Source organism: Haliaeetus leucocephalus, unplaced genomic scaffold (assembly GCF_000737465.1).
Source record: "Haliaeetus leucocephalus isolate CR32 unplaced genomic scaffold, Haliaeetus_leucocephalus-4.0 Scaffold830, whole genome shotgun sequence".
NCBI classification, from domain to species: domain Eukaryota; kingdom Metazoa; phylum Chordata; class Aves; order Accipitriformes; family Accipitridae; genus Haliaeetus; species Haliaeetus leucocephalus.
Genome location: NW_010973266.1, coordinates 4,140,428 through 4,158,143, shown reverse-complemented (window position 1 = coordinate 4,158,143; position 17,716 = coordinate 4,140,428). Strand labels below are relative to the sequence as shown.

Below are 17,716 nucleotides of genomic sequence, written 5' to 3'. Positions count from 1 at the left end.
GGTGAGAGGCCGTTTCCTTTGGCCACCCTACACTTGGTGGTTGAGATGCACCCCCAGGGCCTGGGGTGCTCCCGGGAGGGAAGACCACAGGAGGGAAGGGACCACAAACCTCCACCACTGACCCTACTGCTGGCAGCAACAGCACTGGCCGTTCAAACGCAAGGCGCTGCTCGTGCATCTAGCAGTGGGGTCCGCAGACACTCCTTGCAAACAAAAAATGAAATTTATGCCTGGCAAATGAGGTTAGGTCAAGGTCTTCCAAACTACCTGAGACCTGGAGCCGTCACACTGGGGAAGTGAACTGCAGCAACCTCGCAGCTGGAAAGCCTTCCACCTGGGAAGGGGCACAGGGTGGCCCCGTGCCGGCAGGGCTAGGGCCGTGTTATGTTGTGCCATGGGACCCGCGTTTAAGCCGATTGTTGGCCTCGACACCCTTTGCACTGGGGGAGAGGGCGGAGGAAGGAAAGCCAGGCACTAATCCGCTCCATCTGCTCCAGAGCAGCTAATTGGATTGCGAGTGCAGAAGGCAAGGGCCCTGGACAGGGTGTTGGCGGTCACGCCAGCCAGGCACAGGCACTCAGAAACCTCCAACTTCGCTCAACAAAGCTGCTCCGGCGTGGAGGGCAAGGGTCCCGCCGCGCTGCCGAACCACCCCTCTGCCAAAATGCTTCCTAAGGACGCACCCGGTTGCACTGAGGCAGGGCATGGCTGCCCAGCACCTCTCTAATGGAGAGGTGGAACTATTATTGCCTAGGAAAAATAACATACGTGACTGCTCGCCCCCAAGTAACATTTCATCTTTAACAAAACACTAGAAACAGCAGACAGAAGAGATTAAATATTAGCTTTCTTTACCAAAAGCCAGTGGAATGCTGTTAATGTCAGGTTTTATTTAGGTGCAAAAGTCAAAAGCTCATCTGCCAGTTGCTATATATAAACCTTACTAATACATGTCCTAGGTCTGCAACATTTATTCTAAATCAGTGACTTAACGATTTTCATCTTCTGCTTTTTAAGGATTCAGCTCAGCACCTACTTTGCTTTTAAAAATAATAGACAATTTAGTTGTGCAGCATTTTCATTAAACTGGTCTGTAGCATAACGCTACAGATAGAAAGACAAGGAGAAGAAATACAAAAAATGTTTAATACAATAATGATCAGAAACCTTTAAAATTTTTTCTCTCTGTGAACACTAAGTTTGTAGCTATGGAAACTACTTACGAGAAAGCTAAAAAAATGTCAGCAAATATAGTCAGAGTATGATCTGGATATAGGAAAGTTCAAACAATAATAGAGAACTACAGACACAGGGTAAAGGGAAAGTGTAGATTGAAGATGACAACCCTTGTGTGTCTGACAACACGTTCTCCTACAATAGGCCAAGTTCATTTTTTTATTGCCATGGCACTAAAGTCAATGAATTGCAACTGGAATGAGTTTGACACTTTATATTGCTTTTGATAAAACCATTATAAAAAGCGTATTTCAACCTTTTAAAAAAGTATTTTAAAAGCGTATTCTCTGCTATCAGTGAATCATGTGCACATATTGGCCAAGATATAGTCAATACTTTATCAAGGTAGTTTTCAGCACATCTCTTGCACGCTCTGTTCTTCAGCCATTTACTCTACTAACACGAGCAGTTCTTATGACTTCGGTTTTAAGATCCACGCATGATACACATCCGCACACTCATCTGCCCAACTGAAGTTGGTGAGAGTCCTCATGAGCCTTTCAAAGGCTTTCCCAAACTCACTGCAATTATTTCCAGCTAGTACCCTTATCATTTGCATATTAAAGTCTTGCAAACAATGCTGTGACCATCAGGACAGCAGACACTAGCAAGACAGGCACGCTTATTTCAATCAAGTGTTTTTGTATGGAAGTTACAATCCCAGTTAAAATCATTAGTCCATGGTTTTGCCAGTGAATGCAGTGCAGACTTACTTTACCTGGAGTAACACACTAGCTGGGAATGGCTCCAAGGAGTTGCTATGGTCTGTCAGGTCAATGTGCAAATTACATCAGATTTATTCAGTGCACGGAGCTTCCTTTGGTGCTGTTTCAGTCCGGATTGTTAATTGAGCTGTCTTACATGTACACATTGTGATTACATGCAACACTCTGTACAGAAGACATAGTGAAGAAAACCTGAAGTTGATTTCTGAACTGTCCACTATATGGTACATTGGGCAAAGAATAAACCACCAACAACAAATGCTCATGAAATTTATATTGTGTACGAAGTATCACTGCTAAACTCTGTCTGCCCATAGAAAGCTATGACAACTTCAATGCGGTACTCTTAAAAGAATGGGCAAATGTTGCTCTTTTAACCACCCTGGATGAGCTCTTTCAACCATCCCTGAGCAACCATCAAGGCTCTTGCTCCTGCCTATGCCCTCTCCTGTTTGGGGGTTGCCCACAGGAACACCTTCAGCTTGCAACTGATGGGTGGTTAACACAATTTTTATCTGTCACAGGGTGGAAAATACCAATAAAAAGAATCACAATCGTGTTAAACAGTGTAAGCAGGGCTGAGCTAATCACAGTGAAAGGCATTTCTAGCTGGGATCCAAGATAGTAAAAGAGAAGATGAGTCCCCTTCACACTGGAGTGAACTACTTGTCCAGGGAAGTCTGCTACCCTCAGCTTGCCTTTTCCTGCTCAGGAAAAGGTCAGGCTTTTAACCGAATCTTACAGCTAAGTAAGTTTGCTCTTCCTTCCTTATGATACCTACCGGACTTGTACGGGGCAGCCCTGTTCCTCAGCCCTGTGGGAAGTATCTCCCCCTCTGTGATCATTTGCTTTCATATCTTCATATGTAAACTAGAGTTTGAAAAAACATCCAAGACACGTATTTGCAATGAATCACCATTCCTCATTGGAACTCCCTAAGTCCATCATTGGAAACAGAAATCTGGACCGACCCCTTGTTTGGGAGAAGTCTAGGCTAGCTACAAAAATACAGGACTTCTTCTCAGCCAACTGCTTTAAGACTGAAACATCGGATAAAAAATATAAATCAAGTAATCTAATAAAAATACTAGCAAACATAATAATTTGAAGATGCAGCATTTTAGAGGTGGAGCTCCAGTAATCTAATCAGTGATCGTTAGATGCAGTTTGCCCTTACCAGCTTTGCTGACCTAAACTATTTATTTCCCTGCATTACCACCCACTTCAGCACAAGGCTGGTCACAAACCTGCTCTGGCAGCAGACCACCAGCTGACATGGTTTTGTTGCTCAGACTTTGCAGGGTTTTTTTTCCTGCTTGCCACTGAGATGACTCGGTGCATTCACTACTTGTGATGCTATGGATGGTGAGGCCGCAGGAGCAGCAAGCTCCGAGGACGTTTCTCCCCAGGGAAAGCCATTCCTGACAGCTTCACGCACAAGGTCTCCAGGATGCAGAGAGCAGCAGCTTTGCCAGAGCCGTGGTTGGGGAGTTCCTGGGACGGGAAGCCAGCTTGGCTCCGGGGACATCGCTCGGCTCCCACACCCCGTTCGCTCTGCTGCCACAGCAATGGGTTAAGGGTGCTCATTCACCACCTTCTCTTCATACAACTCCGCAATTCCCAGGAAGGGCAATTTATCTAACTTCTTCTTAATAATTATTTTATGAAATGCAAAGAAGTTGCAGCAATAAATCTTGTTGCTGATTTTCCCTTACTTAACCATACCAAAAGGAGGGGCCCATAAGCATGTGGTGCACGCCTGTATCCCTGCCCGAGATGCTGCCTCTACCATAAGAAATACCGGGCAGGAGAAGATGCCGCCTTCTTGCGAGCCCTCTGCCCAAATTCCAGTAAACAGTAGCTGTGCAGAATCCGTACAGACTGTCAAAACTTAGCACAAAATCACAAATCGGGTATCTAGAAACAACTCACTGTAGAAAGACTACAATACATAGTCCAAAAAGACTTCAACAATAACCAAAATGATATATTTTAAACCCCTACCCGTAAAACAAGCTTCAAAATATCACTGGACTATAACATACATCTTATAACCCCTCCACTGACTAAGAAGACATTTATACCAACAGAAAATATTTGCAGCCGTTTAGAGACAGAGTTTAATACTGAACTTGCTTTCACCTTGCAACTCAAGTATCCACAGCCAAAGCTACAACCAGGAGAAGGCTCATTGCTCCTAAAAACACACCCTGTCTCTTCCTGCTGGCAAATACGATTTTCCTGGATTTAGTCAAGTTTCTGTCATCCGCTCAATGTTTTAAAAACATCTTAACATATTTGTAATATTTGCTTATCACCTCGTGTGTAAGTGTGAACACTCCTTAGCAATGGTGCTCCTTAAAGAGTAATTCCTCAACACAGCTCAAACATCTACAAACCGCCACGCCTTTCATTTTTAATCCATAACCTTCTGTTTGCCATGTGTCTTACCTTGGCTTCTACTTTTAAAATATAGTTTAACAGGAAGAAAACCTCTCAGGCTATTTGGAAAATAAAAAGGGGAAATAAACAAAAATGAAGACAATTTTACAGGTCCTACTTCAGCTAAACCTTTCAGGGACTTCAATGAGAAGATAATCTTTCTGTGATTATGGCCAAACCCTCTCGTTGCTTAGCAACACATAATTAAGGAATATGTTTTCAGATCCGCTTTGCAAGCTGGCCATTATCAGATGAAATTACTGGAGCAACAAATGTCATCCTCATGCAAATGAGTTGGTCGTAGGCAAAGAAAAAAGAAGGTTGAGTAGCAAGAAAGAGCTCAGCAGCACAGAAACACTGCTGGCTTCCTCTTGTTGCGCACTGGTAATTCTTTTAAAGGGAAGGGATAGTATCTAGATTTTTAGAGAATAGGGTTTGCAGTTTATATACGAGACACAAGGAAGGAGGGGTCTGTTACTTGTAGCAGAGGAGACTGCTCCCAGTGCATGTGCTCCGTCAGTGCCTTAGCATCAGGGCTTTCACAGCATCTCTATCAACCGGCTCAATCCAACGTACCGCAAATAAATGAACATATTTGTGTTCCCTGCATTATGCCAGTTCATCTTTTTTTTTTTTTTTCAGGCTTTGGGAAATTGTTTATTTAAAAATACCGCCTGAACGTACTACTTCTGCATCTAATTCATGTCAACACAGAATGTGTTGCCTAATATTTAAGCATTTTTTAGAAATCAATAGATTACACCAGCTACATAAAGGACACATAAGCATGAAAGAAACGGCATCTACTTCCTAGCTGTGTAATTATGGTAAGCCAGGGAAAGGGGTGCGCCAAGTGTCTGCATTTTGACAACTTTATCATTTCCACTCACAAAATCATTCTTTATTTAGATTCCTGTGGAATGGCATCACCAGTTTGGCACTGTCTCTATGCCTATAAAAGGTATCCTTTTATTAAAGCTTTGTGCGTGTATGCTGGTACGGCACATTGTTTGAGACTTGTTTGCATGGGAGTTCAGCTGAACCGCACACGGAGAAAATTCCCTGCTCGTAGAGTCACTACCAGGAAAAACATTACAAGGGATTTCTTTCCACGTTTTTCAAACAAGTCAAGCCGCAAATGAATGGATTTGCCAAATTTCCTTGTGCTTAGCAGTGTGGTTTTGGGGCTTAGTTTCTCTCAGGCTCTGAGCGTTATCATCAATGTACATCTCCACAGTGGAGGAGTGGAGCCTGCTCAGCTTATCTAGCTTTACATCTGAGCAGCCAAGGGCCTGAGCACTTCTAGAAGGGGAAGGGAAGACGAGGAGCCACCACTCATTTTTATTGTTCTAGGGCTTAATGACAGGCTTTTAGTTTTAAGCGCAGACCTATTACTTTAACAGCTATATCACTTCACTTACAAGCATCTCTAGAAGGAAATCAAGGGGTTTATTTTGTATGCCTGATAAAACAGCAAATTAATAATAAGAAGAAAAGACTTAGGTAACGGCCAAAGGTAAGTCGATTCTCAAATAACACCATTAGCTATCTGATGAATTTAGTCAAAACAATGCTAACCATTTCCTCAGAGAAACACATTTGCGCTTGATAACAGCGGTAAAAAGTCAATCTGCAGCAAACCCTGTAGTCCTAATTGCTCAGCCAGCGCAGTATCTAATCTCCCGTTCTCTACAAACAACAGGAACGGCAAGATTAACCCTGGAAGCATTATCTGAGATACCGCTCACTTTTAACTGAAGTTGGCTAAACAAATAAAATATTTGGAATTTAACCGCAGAGCGAGAACCAGCATCTTTAGCTCCGCGTAGCCAGCGCGGCCCTGCGAAGAAATCCTGTTCACCTCCTTTTCTAAATAGGGAAGCGTCTAACATTTAGGCATGAGAAGGCAATACGTTTGACTGTGGGTTTTTTGGGGGGGCAAAGGAAGCAACAACAGGGCGGTTCTAAACTACCGTACGGGGTGAGACCCTTCGGAAATTACTTGGTTCAGGTGACGCCATGGTGGAGACGATGACGGGGGGCCCCGTGCGCCTGCTGAGCTTCGGGTATGGGGAGAGCTGGGCAGGGAAAGCGGGTCCGGTGGGTGCCAGGCTGCCGTCCCCCGGCGCTCCCGGCCGGCGGAGGAGCTGCGGGCTGCCGTGGGGGCTGGGTGCTGGCGACGCCGGGGCCGTCCGCTCCCTCTTCATCAGCTCCATGGGGACAGTGTAGGTGGTGGGGTAAGCCGTTTTGGGGCTGGCGTGCGGGTTGGCCGCGGTCACGGGCATGCCGGCCGGAGCGGAGTAGGCAGAGGCCGGGCGCGGGTGCGTGTTGCAAGGCAGGGGGGTGCCGTATCCAGAACCGGGGAGAAAGTGCGGCCCCTGGGGAGCCCCGGCGGAGGCAGGGTAGGCGGTGGTCTCCAGCAGGTGCTGGGTTGGGGCGCTGGATGGCCGGCGGTGCATCTCCCCTCCTCTCGGGGAGAGTGGCTGCAGCGGAGGTGGGGGCTGCGGGGGGGCACAGCCGTCCGCGGCGGGCCCTGGGCCGAGGGGCGCCCCGTAGTCGCCCGGCAGCTCGCCGCGGTGGCTGAAACTGTTGGAGCGGGTCCTGGGGCGCAGCGTCCCGCTCCTGCGCTCCTGCCTCTGCAGCTGCATTTCCGCCTTGCAGTTGTGGGCGACACGGGAGAGCACGCGGGCCTGCCCCAGGTTGGGAGCCACGGACTTGATGTCGTTCTCTTCCATCATGGCCAGCAGGTTTGGGGAGTCGAAGCCCTGCTGCAGCAGGGCGGCGAAAGTGCTCTCCGAGACGCCCTCCGCGCGCAGCAGCGCCACGAACTCGGGGTCGAAGCTCCTCTTCCCCTCCGGACCGGGGAAGCTGGGGGGCACCGGCGGGTGGGAAGGGGTCGCCGCTGCCGCCGCTGCCTCGTAGCTGTCGTAGGGGCCCTTGGCACCGGCGCCCTCCCTGCCCGGCCCGTAGCCGCCGCCGGCACCGCCGGCGGGGTCCACCACCAGGCAGGTGGGGGCGGCCTGCCTGCCCCCCGCCGGCTCGGGGGGCCGCTCCACGCCGTCGCCGTAGGCCTGCCTGCCGGGGAAAGCGGGCGGTTCGGCCACGTACCGCGGGCCGGGGGGCTCCGCGCCGTAGCGTGCCGGGGAGACGTCTCTGCCGCGCGGCCGCTGCCCGTCCAGCACCAGTTTGGGGTCCCTGTAGAGGCGGGCGGCCTCCGGCGGGGCGGGCAGGCGCCCCGGGACCTGGTCCCAGGACAGCCGGCTGCCGGGGACGCCGTAGCTCGCCAACGGCCTGCTCACCACGTGGTCGCGGTAGCAGCGGGGGTCTTTGGGCGACCTAGCTGACAGGGAAGGGTCGCTGTAGTAATCCTGGGGCGGCAGGGAGCCCCGGGCTGCCATGGCCGCTTGCCGGTCGCAGTAGGTGAAGTCCGGGACGGAGCCTTTCCTGAGGGGCCCCGGGGCGAAGGCGGCATCCTGGTACGGGTACGCCTCTTGCTTCAGCTCCGCGCCGCCCTGCAAGATGATATCGTTGGCTCGCGGCGGCTCGTACCAGCCGCCCTCGCCACCGTAGGTCAGGGAGCTCCTCCGGCCCGGCGGCCTTTGGTACTCGAAGGCGTTCTCGCTCTCCCAGTTGCCTTCATACCAGCCGGCAGCGTCCCAGCTCTGCGAGCGGCCGATGTTGGGGTGCTTGCTGGGGATGGGCATCGCCGCGAGGCCGTTGGCTCCCGCCGAAAGGGAGAAGAGGAGGCACCTTCCTTCTCGGCGCTCCTCCGGGGCGCATCAAAACCGGACCGTGCTCCGCCTGAGCCCTCCCGGGACTTCAGAAACCACTGGCCGGCGGTTTTGCCTTTCAAAGCGTTGCCTGAATTATTAATTCTTCGAAACCTTAGTAGGCAAAGCATGCGGCGGCCGCTGCCACCCGCTCTCGCTCCGGGTCGGCGGAGGGAGAGACCCTTCCCGTGCAGTGCAGCCGCAGAAGAGGGCGGCCGCGCTCAGCCCAGATGCTTTATCCTCTGCCGCTGGGGACGGCGCGCGCACATGGACAACTGGCCGAGCAGTGTGTGGGGATTAGGAGCTAAATAAAACTGCTAAAGCCCTCGCTCCATGTGACATCATTTTAGCCCGATGAAATCTCCCGCGCCGACCCAGCCAGCAACCTCAATGCAATTTCTCCCCCCCGGGGAATATTTTTTTTTTTTTTTTTTTTTTGGCATGTTGTTTTTTTTAACACGCGTTTCATCCGTTTCATTTGTCTCCTTCCTCATTAGCTCAGGGCTCCCGTCTGCACCAGCACCCACCAGGAACCGGCAGCGAGATAACGAAATGTGCACGTATACGCTCGTCCACACAAGCGCGCATGTAAAAATAAAAAAGAAAGCTTCAGTGTCAGCTCAATCTTAATCCACCCTGATGAAATGTTAATCCACTGCACACAGCTAAGGACAAATTAAATGGGAGCAAGCAGGCAGGCCTAAAAAAAGGCCAATGCAAGATACTCAAGAATACAAGAGCGATTAGAAATTAGTTAGGTATCTGTTTAACACTTTATGAATATTGTAATTTGCTTTGGAAATTACATTTTTTGTTGTAGTTTCAAATTAGCTGTACTAACTAGGCTCCAAAAGGATTCTTTACATTATTATCATAATACGCAAATCCTTTCATCATCCCAGGACAGAAAATTGTGGAGGTGTAATCTGGAATGTATAATTTTAAGACCCTAGCAGAGGTCACGGAAAAGGAGGGGAGGATCAAAGGATCTAAAGCCTGGTCTTACAAAGCAAAAAGGAATAGCAGACTTTTGCCTATTATCTCCAGCGTCCTTTGGAAAAACTACATGTTTATGAAATGGGAAAACACTCAGAAACATCAGACAAAACTCAATTTGTATCTAGTGGTATTTCAATATTCATATGGATTAAGCTTTTTTTACACTTAGAGTAGGCAAAAGGATTTAGATGGAATCACACCACAGAAAATTGTTATTTGGGAATGTAATAAAAATTTCCATATATAGTCACCGTTTTTCAGAGAAGATATTAAAATGGCTTCCCAAAACACGTATCTAAATTATCACATGCTGCTCATGCTCAAATATTCCTTTTCAAAGAAGAATAGGTCAACCGTTGCTTATTTTGCTAACCACTGCTAGTGAAGCAACATTTTCCTTTTGTAATTAAAAAAATTCAGACGGAAATTATTTCTTCACCTCCAACATGCCCCTTCCAGGACAGACCCAGTAAAAGACATAATAGTCACCTTCCCTGGTCTGTTTGCAAGACAGCTTGTGCATTTTTCCTGGCTAATCCACAATAAATGTTTAGTGCACTAGCCATCACATGATAGACTATTGTGCTATTATGATAGCTAAATCACTAATACAGTCTAATGCTTATACTTGCCTATCATACTAATACCTCTGGGCTATATTTCTGACCCAAATACTGACAGGATCTTTGAGTAATCCCTAAATTTCTTTATTGCAGTAAATATTATAAATCCTCTTCAAACATTCTCTCCTCCAATTCCATCCCCAAGAACGACAGTCTTTAAAATTATGTTGGATGTTACACAGACATGCAAAACATGGGCCCCAAAAGATTATTTATGCAATTCTCAGAGAATATCTGATTGGCATCATATTGAATTAACTAACAAACTTAAGGCACATTGGAAAATTTCTTCTTTTGTGAGAGTCAAAATGGGAAGACACATTTGTGGCTTATAAATAAAGCAGAGAACATTTTAACAAACAGAAACATTTTATTACAACAACATTTTGCTAAAGAATAAAATGTATTCCCAACTGGATACAGTGAGATCTGTGCCATTTGTTTGTTCTGAAGCAGCAGAAGAAAGCTACCAAAAATGTATACGAAAAAATAATAAAATCCTGGTCTATAGATCAAAGGCATCTTGCACCATTGTCTTCAAAGAAATCACTAATGAACGTAGCCACCATGTTAAGCCCTGGTTGACAATGGAAAAAAACACGCCATAGAGGAATTAAATTTCAAAAACGCTGATCTTAAACAACTGCAAGGGAAGTCAGGAGGGAGCTTTGAGCATTTACTACCTCTGAAAAAAACAAAAGCTTTAATAAGCCCTTGGGTCGCGTGATGGACACACAAAAGAAACCTCACCCAAACCGACAGATCTGTAACTGGTGGCCGTACCCTGCCCAGCTCCAGTGCACACGCGGGCAACAGAAGGACCAGAAGACCCACCTCCAAACTCCCTTCAGCCCAAGCGCAGAAGCAGCCGCGCGCCCGGGCTCCGAAAACCACCCATGCGCCGTTGCACCCGCCTGCCCTTGCACGGGCGCAACCTTGCAGCCCTCGGGCAGAAGGACATGCTCTCCTCACACCTGCACTGTAGGAGCCAGGAGACTCTAACTTCAGACCTGCCACTGGGAACGCTCATGCATATGGATGATTTACCCCATACACGCCACCCTCAGTGGAACAAATTAACTCTTCCTGTGCTCCAAGCCAAGCAGAGGTACACGCTTGCAGGACCAGGGGCTGTAGGACTTGTACTCTTCCCCGCAGCCATGGGGCAGATGTCCTCTTTGGAGGGTTCTGCTGGCCTCTCGCGGACCAAGAGCCGCTGCCGGCCCCGCGGCTGGCGGAGGAGATGTGCCCAGGAGCCATGGAGCTGGGCAGCCTCGCATGCCATCACGGCAGCAAAGGACATGGCACACTCCCAGTGAATCGAGAAATGAATATGGAATGATTGGAATGAAATATTTATGGCTGGGCAGCAAGGGTCTTTTATTTTTCTTTTTTTTGGCACTCTTAAAAGCAGCGCCGCCTATGCAAATTCCCATAACTTCGTAGCTACTTCTGAATTCAGACCCAGGCAGCAATGGCCAAGAGAGGGCACGGAGGCACCGAGGCACAACCCAACATCACCAATCTCATAATCTCATCTGCGCTTCTCAGGAGTGGAGGAGGCACTGGCACCCTCATTGCTGACATGAGGGGGAGACGAAGGACTGCAGGACAGGTGGAACATTTATTCTCCCTTTATCTTTTAATTATAAAGGTATTGGGGGGAAAAAACCACACACAAAACTGGGAAAAAAAAAAAAAGCCAATCAAGAGATTAAATGCTCTGGTATTTCAGATCACGTGAAAAACACACAGTTTTGACTTAATACCCTGAGTTTCAGTTTAGTGTTGATCTAATACACGGTAAATTTTGTTATGATATAATGACTACAGCAGTCTGCTCTGAAAAAAAGGTAACAACAGAGTAGAAGAAAGGTGAGCCCATTGTTTGAACACCACTTTCAAAAACGGATGGCATGAAATCTGGTTCTGGAAACAATTCGCAGTAGATATGAAACAACTATCTTACACGGTGCTAGAAAGTGCCATGAGGAGAGTCTGTTTTACACATAAAACCTGTGATAAGAAATCAGGATGCTGAATCTGCAACACAACTGTGAAAACAACATTTTTTAGTGTCTGTAGCACTGACTTAGGAGAGGTTGGATGTGAAGTTTAATTCACATTGATTTAAAACATTTCATTACAAATTCTGAAAGCAAGTTGCTGGAAAAATTAATCTGTGTAACAAAATAGTGCAGATTGGTTTTAGTTTTGCTTTTTATTATTTTAAATTACTTTTCAATTACAAGTTTAAATCTTGTTTCTATTGGAAAAAAATATTTTTAATGTAGCAAAATGTTGATGCTTTCTCCCAAATTATTTCCTTCTGGGAGAAAGCGGAACTGAAACAATGTCGTGAATATGCCAAATGTCATTTCTGGCAAAAACTGTAAGGTGCATCAGTATTAGAAAAGCTATTTCTCTTTTAAAGGCAAAGGAATCCTACCCCTGGTAGAGAAAAATCCTCTAGAGAACAAATACATCTCGTCTTAATGGAGAGAGCAGGTATTAGGACACCCAGTCTTTATACTTCAGTCTGCCACTGTCAGTGAGTAAATTGCTTAATTTCTTACTCGCAGATTCCCGTTCCATCAAGAGGGGTATAATAATATACACCTATCACATTCAGATGGTGTTAAGATTAATCAGTGTTTGTCATATATTTTAAGGTGACAAGGTACAAAGCTACCGGTAGGATAAATGCTTCTGCCCTCACTGCCCGGGCTTTCAAGGACCGCGCGTGATTGTGCCTAATGACCCCCAAAGCTCGGGAAGCCTTTTTTGAACATCATCCTCCTACGTTCAGCTTGCAGGATGCCGGGGAAGCAGAAATGAGCTGGTGCTAAACTATACTGTGGTATACCATGGATGCTATGGAGAGGAAAAGGAATAGCATGCACCGTGAATGATGCGCATACACACACACGTGCGCACGCACACAAATTAAAAAAAAAAAAAAAATTGGGAGAAGAAAAGCAGGAAGAAAATGTTCCAAATCCTTGGAAATTACTGCATTTGCTAAAATTTGGCTCTGCAAAAATTTCTCTCGCAGTGGCAATAAGCACTCTGCCTAGATGGACTTTCTAACAGTCTCCTGAAATTAGAGGAGTACAAAGAGAAAATTAGCAGGATTGTGCTGGAATCATTTTCAATAATCAAAGGAACAGAACAGCATCTGAAAGCACTCAGCGCTTGAAGCCATGCCACATGCTTTTACCAATTTCCAAACCAAAAGCATAGATGCTTTGTAACTTCAACAAAACACTCTCGAATACCAACTTGGTGCGTTACAACAAAACACTCCGAAGATCAGCAGATTATTAAACAATCATTGCCTCATGTAACTCTGTATTTTGATGACTTTAAAGCAAAAAACAAAAGCTTACGTCCATTTGTAACTCAACCCCCCTGGCGCTGGGATAGAAATGTGCCATAACTGTTGGCTCACATGCATTACAAGCTACAGGAATGCACTAGCACACGCTGCCTCTAAATGTTACGCACAAACTAGAATCTGTAACTGGGTTCAACTGCCGTTCCCACTGGCTACATACAAATGGGCCCATGCATATGGAAAATAAAAGGTCAATATCGTACCTAAATAAACATGGAGGCACAGCAAAGGAGCCTACCTCCCATGCCAAATAAAGCAGACATTTACTCTCTAAATTGATAACACAGTATTGCAGTGCTGTTCTGAGTAATTTCCCAAGAATCCCCCCAAACTCCACACGTCAACGTGACGAGAGGATGCAAAGCCTCTTCCACTCACACCAGCTGGCATCGTGCTGAGAAGGCGCACGAAGGCATTTCACATAACGAAACTACATATTTCACTTGATCACTGAGGATCTGACCCCTTGCCTCTCCGCTGCTTTTCTGTGCCTATCTCTGCTCAGAAGGAGTTTGGTGTAGGAGACAGGTTCCTTCCCACCCTCCTGGCCGTCTCAAATCACTGCCACATCCCAACGACTCTCTGGCTGGAGGCATTTCATTGAAAGGGTACCCTACCTCCCATTACCTTGCATTTATTGCAGAATTAGGGTATGCACAGAAGCACCCCGATGAGCACGCAGTAACTTGTCACCTCACGTTATCCTGCTCCTCGGCAAAGCCCTGGTTATTTGCCATCCGGGATGAAAATCGAATTGCAGGTAACAAATGCAGGAAGCTAGCAATCATCTAAAATACACTCGCAGTTAAAAACAAGAGGCCCAGCTGTAAAACACACTTTGAGCCATTGGAATGAGCCCTACAAGCTCTTGAAACTTCAATCAGAATCAATTTTGCCTTCAAGTATGGGGAAACTCCAATAAAAGTTAGCAGAAACAGCATTGTCACATTCCTGCATCAGCAAAGGGATAATAAAAATGTCATATGTATCCCTACACCACAAAACTCCACACTTTCAAGGACTACAAAATAAAAATCAATCTGGATGCTGAACGGCAGTCTAAAAGCCAGTAGACAAGGTTCATTGGGCACATCCCTCAGCTATTTGCAAAGATCTAATCTACGAATGCTCTTAAAAATAATCCTCTAGAAATCACATCAAGCACCTTGTCTCCAAAACTGGGTATTAGACTTTGAGGTCAAATCTCATCATTTTTAATAAGAATTCAGGATCAAGATTTAAATAGCATGCGTAATGAAAAGCATGGGAATTATAGCTGTCCCAGAAAGCAGTAGAGAAATCCATTGTTAAATGAATATATATTGTAATTCTGAACTCTGCCATGCATGTCTGGGCTTTGCATAAAAAATAATTAATTACTAGATTGTAACACGGTCCTGAGGAGATAAACAGGCTGGGGTTCAGAGTGTCTCTCTGCCTTACTTCCCCTGATGATGCCAGGAGCTTGAAACACGTTCTTCCCTTACAGACCCAACACAGATAAAAGCCAAAGCCAAACCCAAAACAAAACAGGGGGAAATATTACTTTAGCTAAAAAATATTTATGCATCGCTTTCTTAAAAGACTGGCGTTTTGTATTATTGTATTGCAATAATCAAATCAAAGTATCAAATGTGGAGGGACCACATCTGCAGGTATGTCTTACTTTGGTCCCTCACTGTCCATGGGGACGGTTATGGGGGACGGCTGCTCCCCGATGGGGATGACCCCGAGGCCAAAGGTGCCAGCCCTGCATCCCTTGCTTAGGTTCATTTGCTGATTCAGACAAATACCTGTTATCATCAGCAGGCAGCGACACTCTTTTATTTCAAAAATGGATGTCAATCTATAGGCTAGTTTGTGAACTGAAGCTGTTTATTAGTAAGTTTTGAGGTGCTAGATGGCAGCAGAGAGTGTTTCGGTTTAAAAAAAACTAAAAAGACAATCTAAAAAAAAGGACAAAACAAATTAATAGTGTTAAGCTAATGGGCTACATAAAAGTGTCAGTAAGAAATGATCAATGCCGTTTAATTTTAAGGCAACAAAAATACACAACCAACTCTAGAAAACTTGCTCTTTGAAGAAAGCTCTCAGATATAAAAGACATAATGAAAACCTTCGCTGTTTTGGCACTTCGATCCATTACATCTGTTTGTGGATACCAAAAAATATAAAAGAGAAGTCATGTAATGTGTTTCTCTGCAGCTTTATTTTAGTATAGCCAGATATCCTACTCCTGTCAAAATATTTACCAGTAAATATTCAGTAGAATCAGAATCAAACCTAAAAGCCTGGTCCAGATCCAAACGTCATCAGTCCTTGAAAGATTCTAACTTAGGAGTTAGATACGAGTTTTTTTCTAGTATTTTGAAGGAAAATCCATCCTGTTCTCATCTGTCCCTGAGGACAATTTCCATCACATATTTGGAAAAGGTAAAGCAGCCAACTTCCACCCCCTGGATGCTGGAGACGGCTTCTGCAGCACTCCCAAATTCCAGAGCTCGGGAATAGGCAACAGGGTTGCCTTGCGGCCACCACTCCAACAACCCCTTAACATGGCTTCTCCTTGCATATTCTGGGGATATTATCATTTTTTCTGAGTAATCTTTAAATGCGGGGGAGGATTTAGAGTAAGGAGAAAAAACCCAGATATGATGACAACATGTTAATCCCTAAACCAGTTAATTTAAATGGGAAATGTGGTAAGGATGAAAATTAAGTTGATGGTATTGAAGTCATCAGCTGTAATTGTTTCTTAATTAATGACATGAAGTTATAAAGCGTGTTACATGGAACCTTGTCTTAAGGCTGGGGAAAATGGAAAAATACAAGGCAGAATTAAGAGTTAGACACATATTAAGTTACCATAAATGTGGCCTTAAACACAAGGAGAACAGAAGTATTTTTCTTATTTCTGTGCATATAGCACTCAAGTCTCAGGGAAAAGGGAGCCCTCCTTCTTGCAATAGCTTGAGTCACATATCTATTACAAAAAAAGGTTGCATACCAAATTATTGAAATTTTTGTCTGTAACCTTATCTAAATGTGTCTTACTCTTTACTGGATGCCTAGGGGATTTTGTCAGGCTGGCTTCATATCTGGCTCAAGTCCTACATCTTGTCATGCATATCTCTCTGTGGCACGTCACAGGAGATAGACTGCATATAAGTGAATGTATAGAAAAAAAATCTACACAGAACTGGAAGACTACTTGAGCAGCCTGTGCCTCCATGCTGTACAGACAACAGCATACCTGTAGATACAAGATACACAGTAGCTCCATCACAAAGCAGAAGAATTCCACCTAGAAATATACAGTGTTCTTGATTCAGTAGAGCAAAAGGGTTCAAAATCATGGAATAAGGTCAATAAGCTTCAATAATGTCTGTGAACCCACTAAGGTTGCTTGAACTTTCTTAATCCATAGGATTCTGTCCAATTTTGTAAAAATCTTAGAATTTTAACAAAACCTATTAATGACAAGTAATTCCCAAACCTGCCATGCCTCTATCAGCGAATGGGTACTGAAGAGCACTGCTGGATGGCACACTTTTCACTGCCCAGATTGGAAAAGTGAGGTGTAATTCGGCTTTCGTGTGAATTTGGAGTGATTTTTTGAAACCTCCAGAGAGGCTAAAGAACTCCATACGGACTCTAAGAAGAGCAAAACATTAGGAGCAGCCAGACAAATCTTCAGTTAGCATAATTCAGCACAGGGTGCAACAGCAGAGGATCTGACAAGCTAACTCTGCCTGCTCTCTAGGCAAAATGTGGTAAGCGAGTCTTCCTTAAAAGCCTGATGGTTTATGTGCTTTGAGGTGGAAACTTAAAAAAAAATAAAAAAAGCTTTATTGCAGGGGGGGAAATCCTTGTACTGTGTTTTATATTCATGGAACAAAGAAACTCATATCCACTATAAAAAAGAAGGTCTATATTTATTCTAAATAAGTCACTTTTACTCAGGACAAGCAGTTTCTTCCACACTTGATATCATCTTTAACTCATTGTTTCTCATCAAATGACTAGTGGTGATAAGAATTTCCTGAGATAATAGGATTCTAGTTCTAAGCAGTAAAAATAAGTATTATCAGATGCTACTTGGCATTCAAATTGGCAAGAATGGAAGAAAATTCCTCCACCCAAATATCAAACTTACTCATTTTGGCCACTGTTACATTATACAAAGGAGCAAGAACTGGAGGCAGCCCCATTCCAGAGTTGCCCAGTCACTCCTGAGACCCTCACACATGCAATGGTCTGGAATAGAGATGCTGAGCATTGAAACAATTCATTTTCTGGCATTACATGTACCACAATGTCTTATAACTGATTATTTCCTAGACAATACCATGTTAACAAAACACTAAGGCTTGGAAAATGAGAGGATGCCAGAATTCAGGTTGCTTGTACAACTTTCATTTTGACTGCCTTGTAGTTTTTAAGCACATTTTCCCATCTGCCTCCACAAGCAAGGTTCCTGTATTTTTCAGTGTGAATGGACTGTAGTTGTTGAATGAGAACCTA

General features: G+C 45.2%; 1 protein-coding gene across 2 annotated transcripts in view; it reads right to left on the bottom strand.

The window, feature by feature from the left end:
• Positions 1-17,716, bottom strand: part of CTBP2 (C-terminal binding protein 2) — a 76,212-nt gene that overhangs the window by 36,598 nt on the left and 21,898 nt on the right. The window contains exon 1 of one of the 2 annotated variants that reach the window (XM_010581978.1): positions 6,406-8,107. The exons of the other annotated variant lie outside the window; for it this stretch is intronic. Coding sequence (XP_010580280.1) covers positions 6,406-8,107 — 1,702 coding nt within the window. Of the gene's footprint in view, positions 1-6,405; positions 8,108-17,716 lie in introns of those variants that run through there. 2 annotated transcript variants of the gene reach the window in all.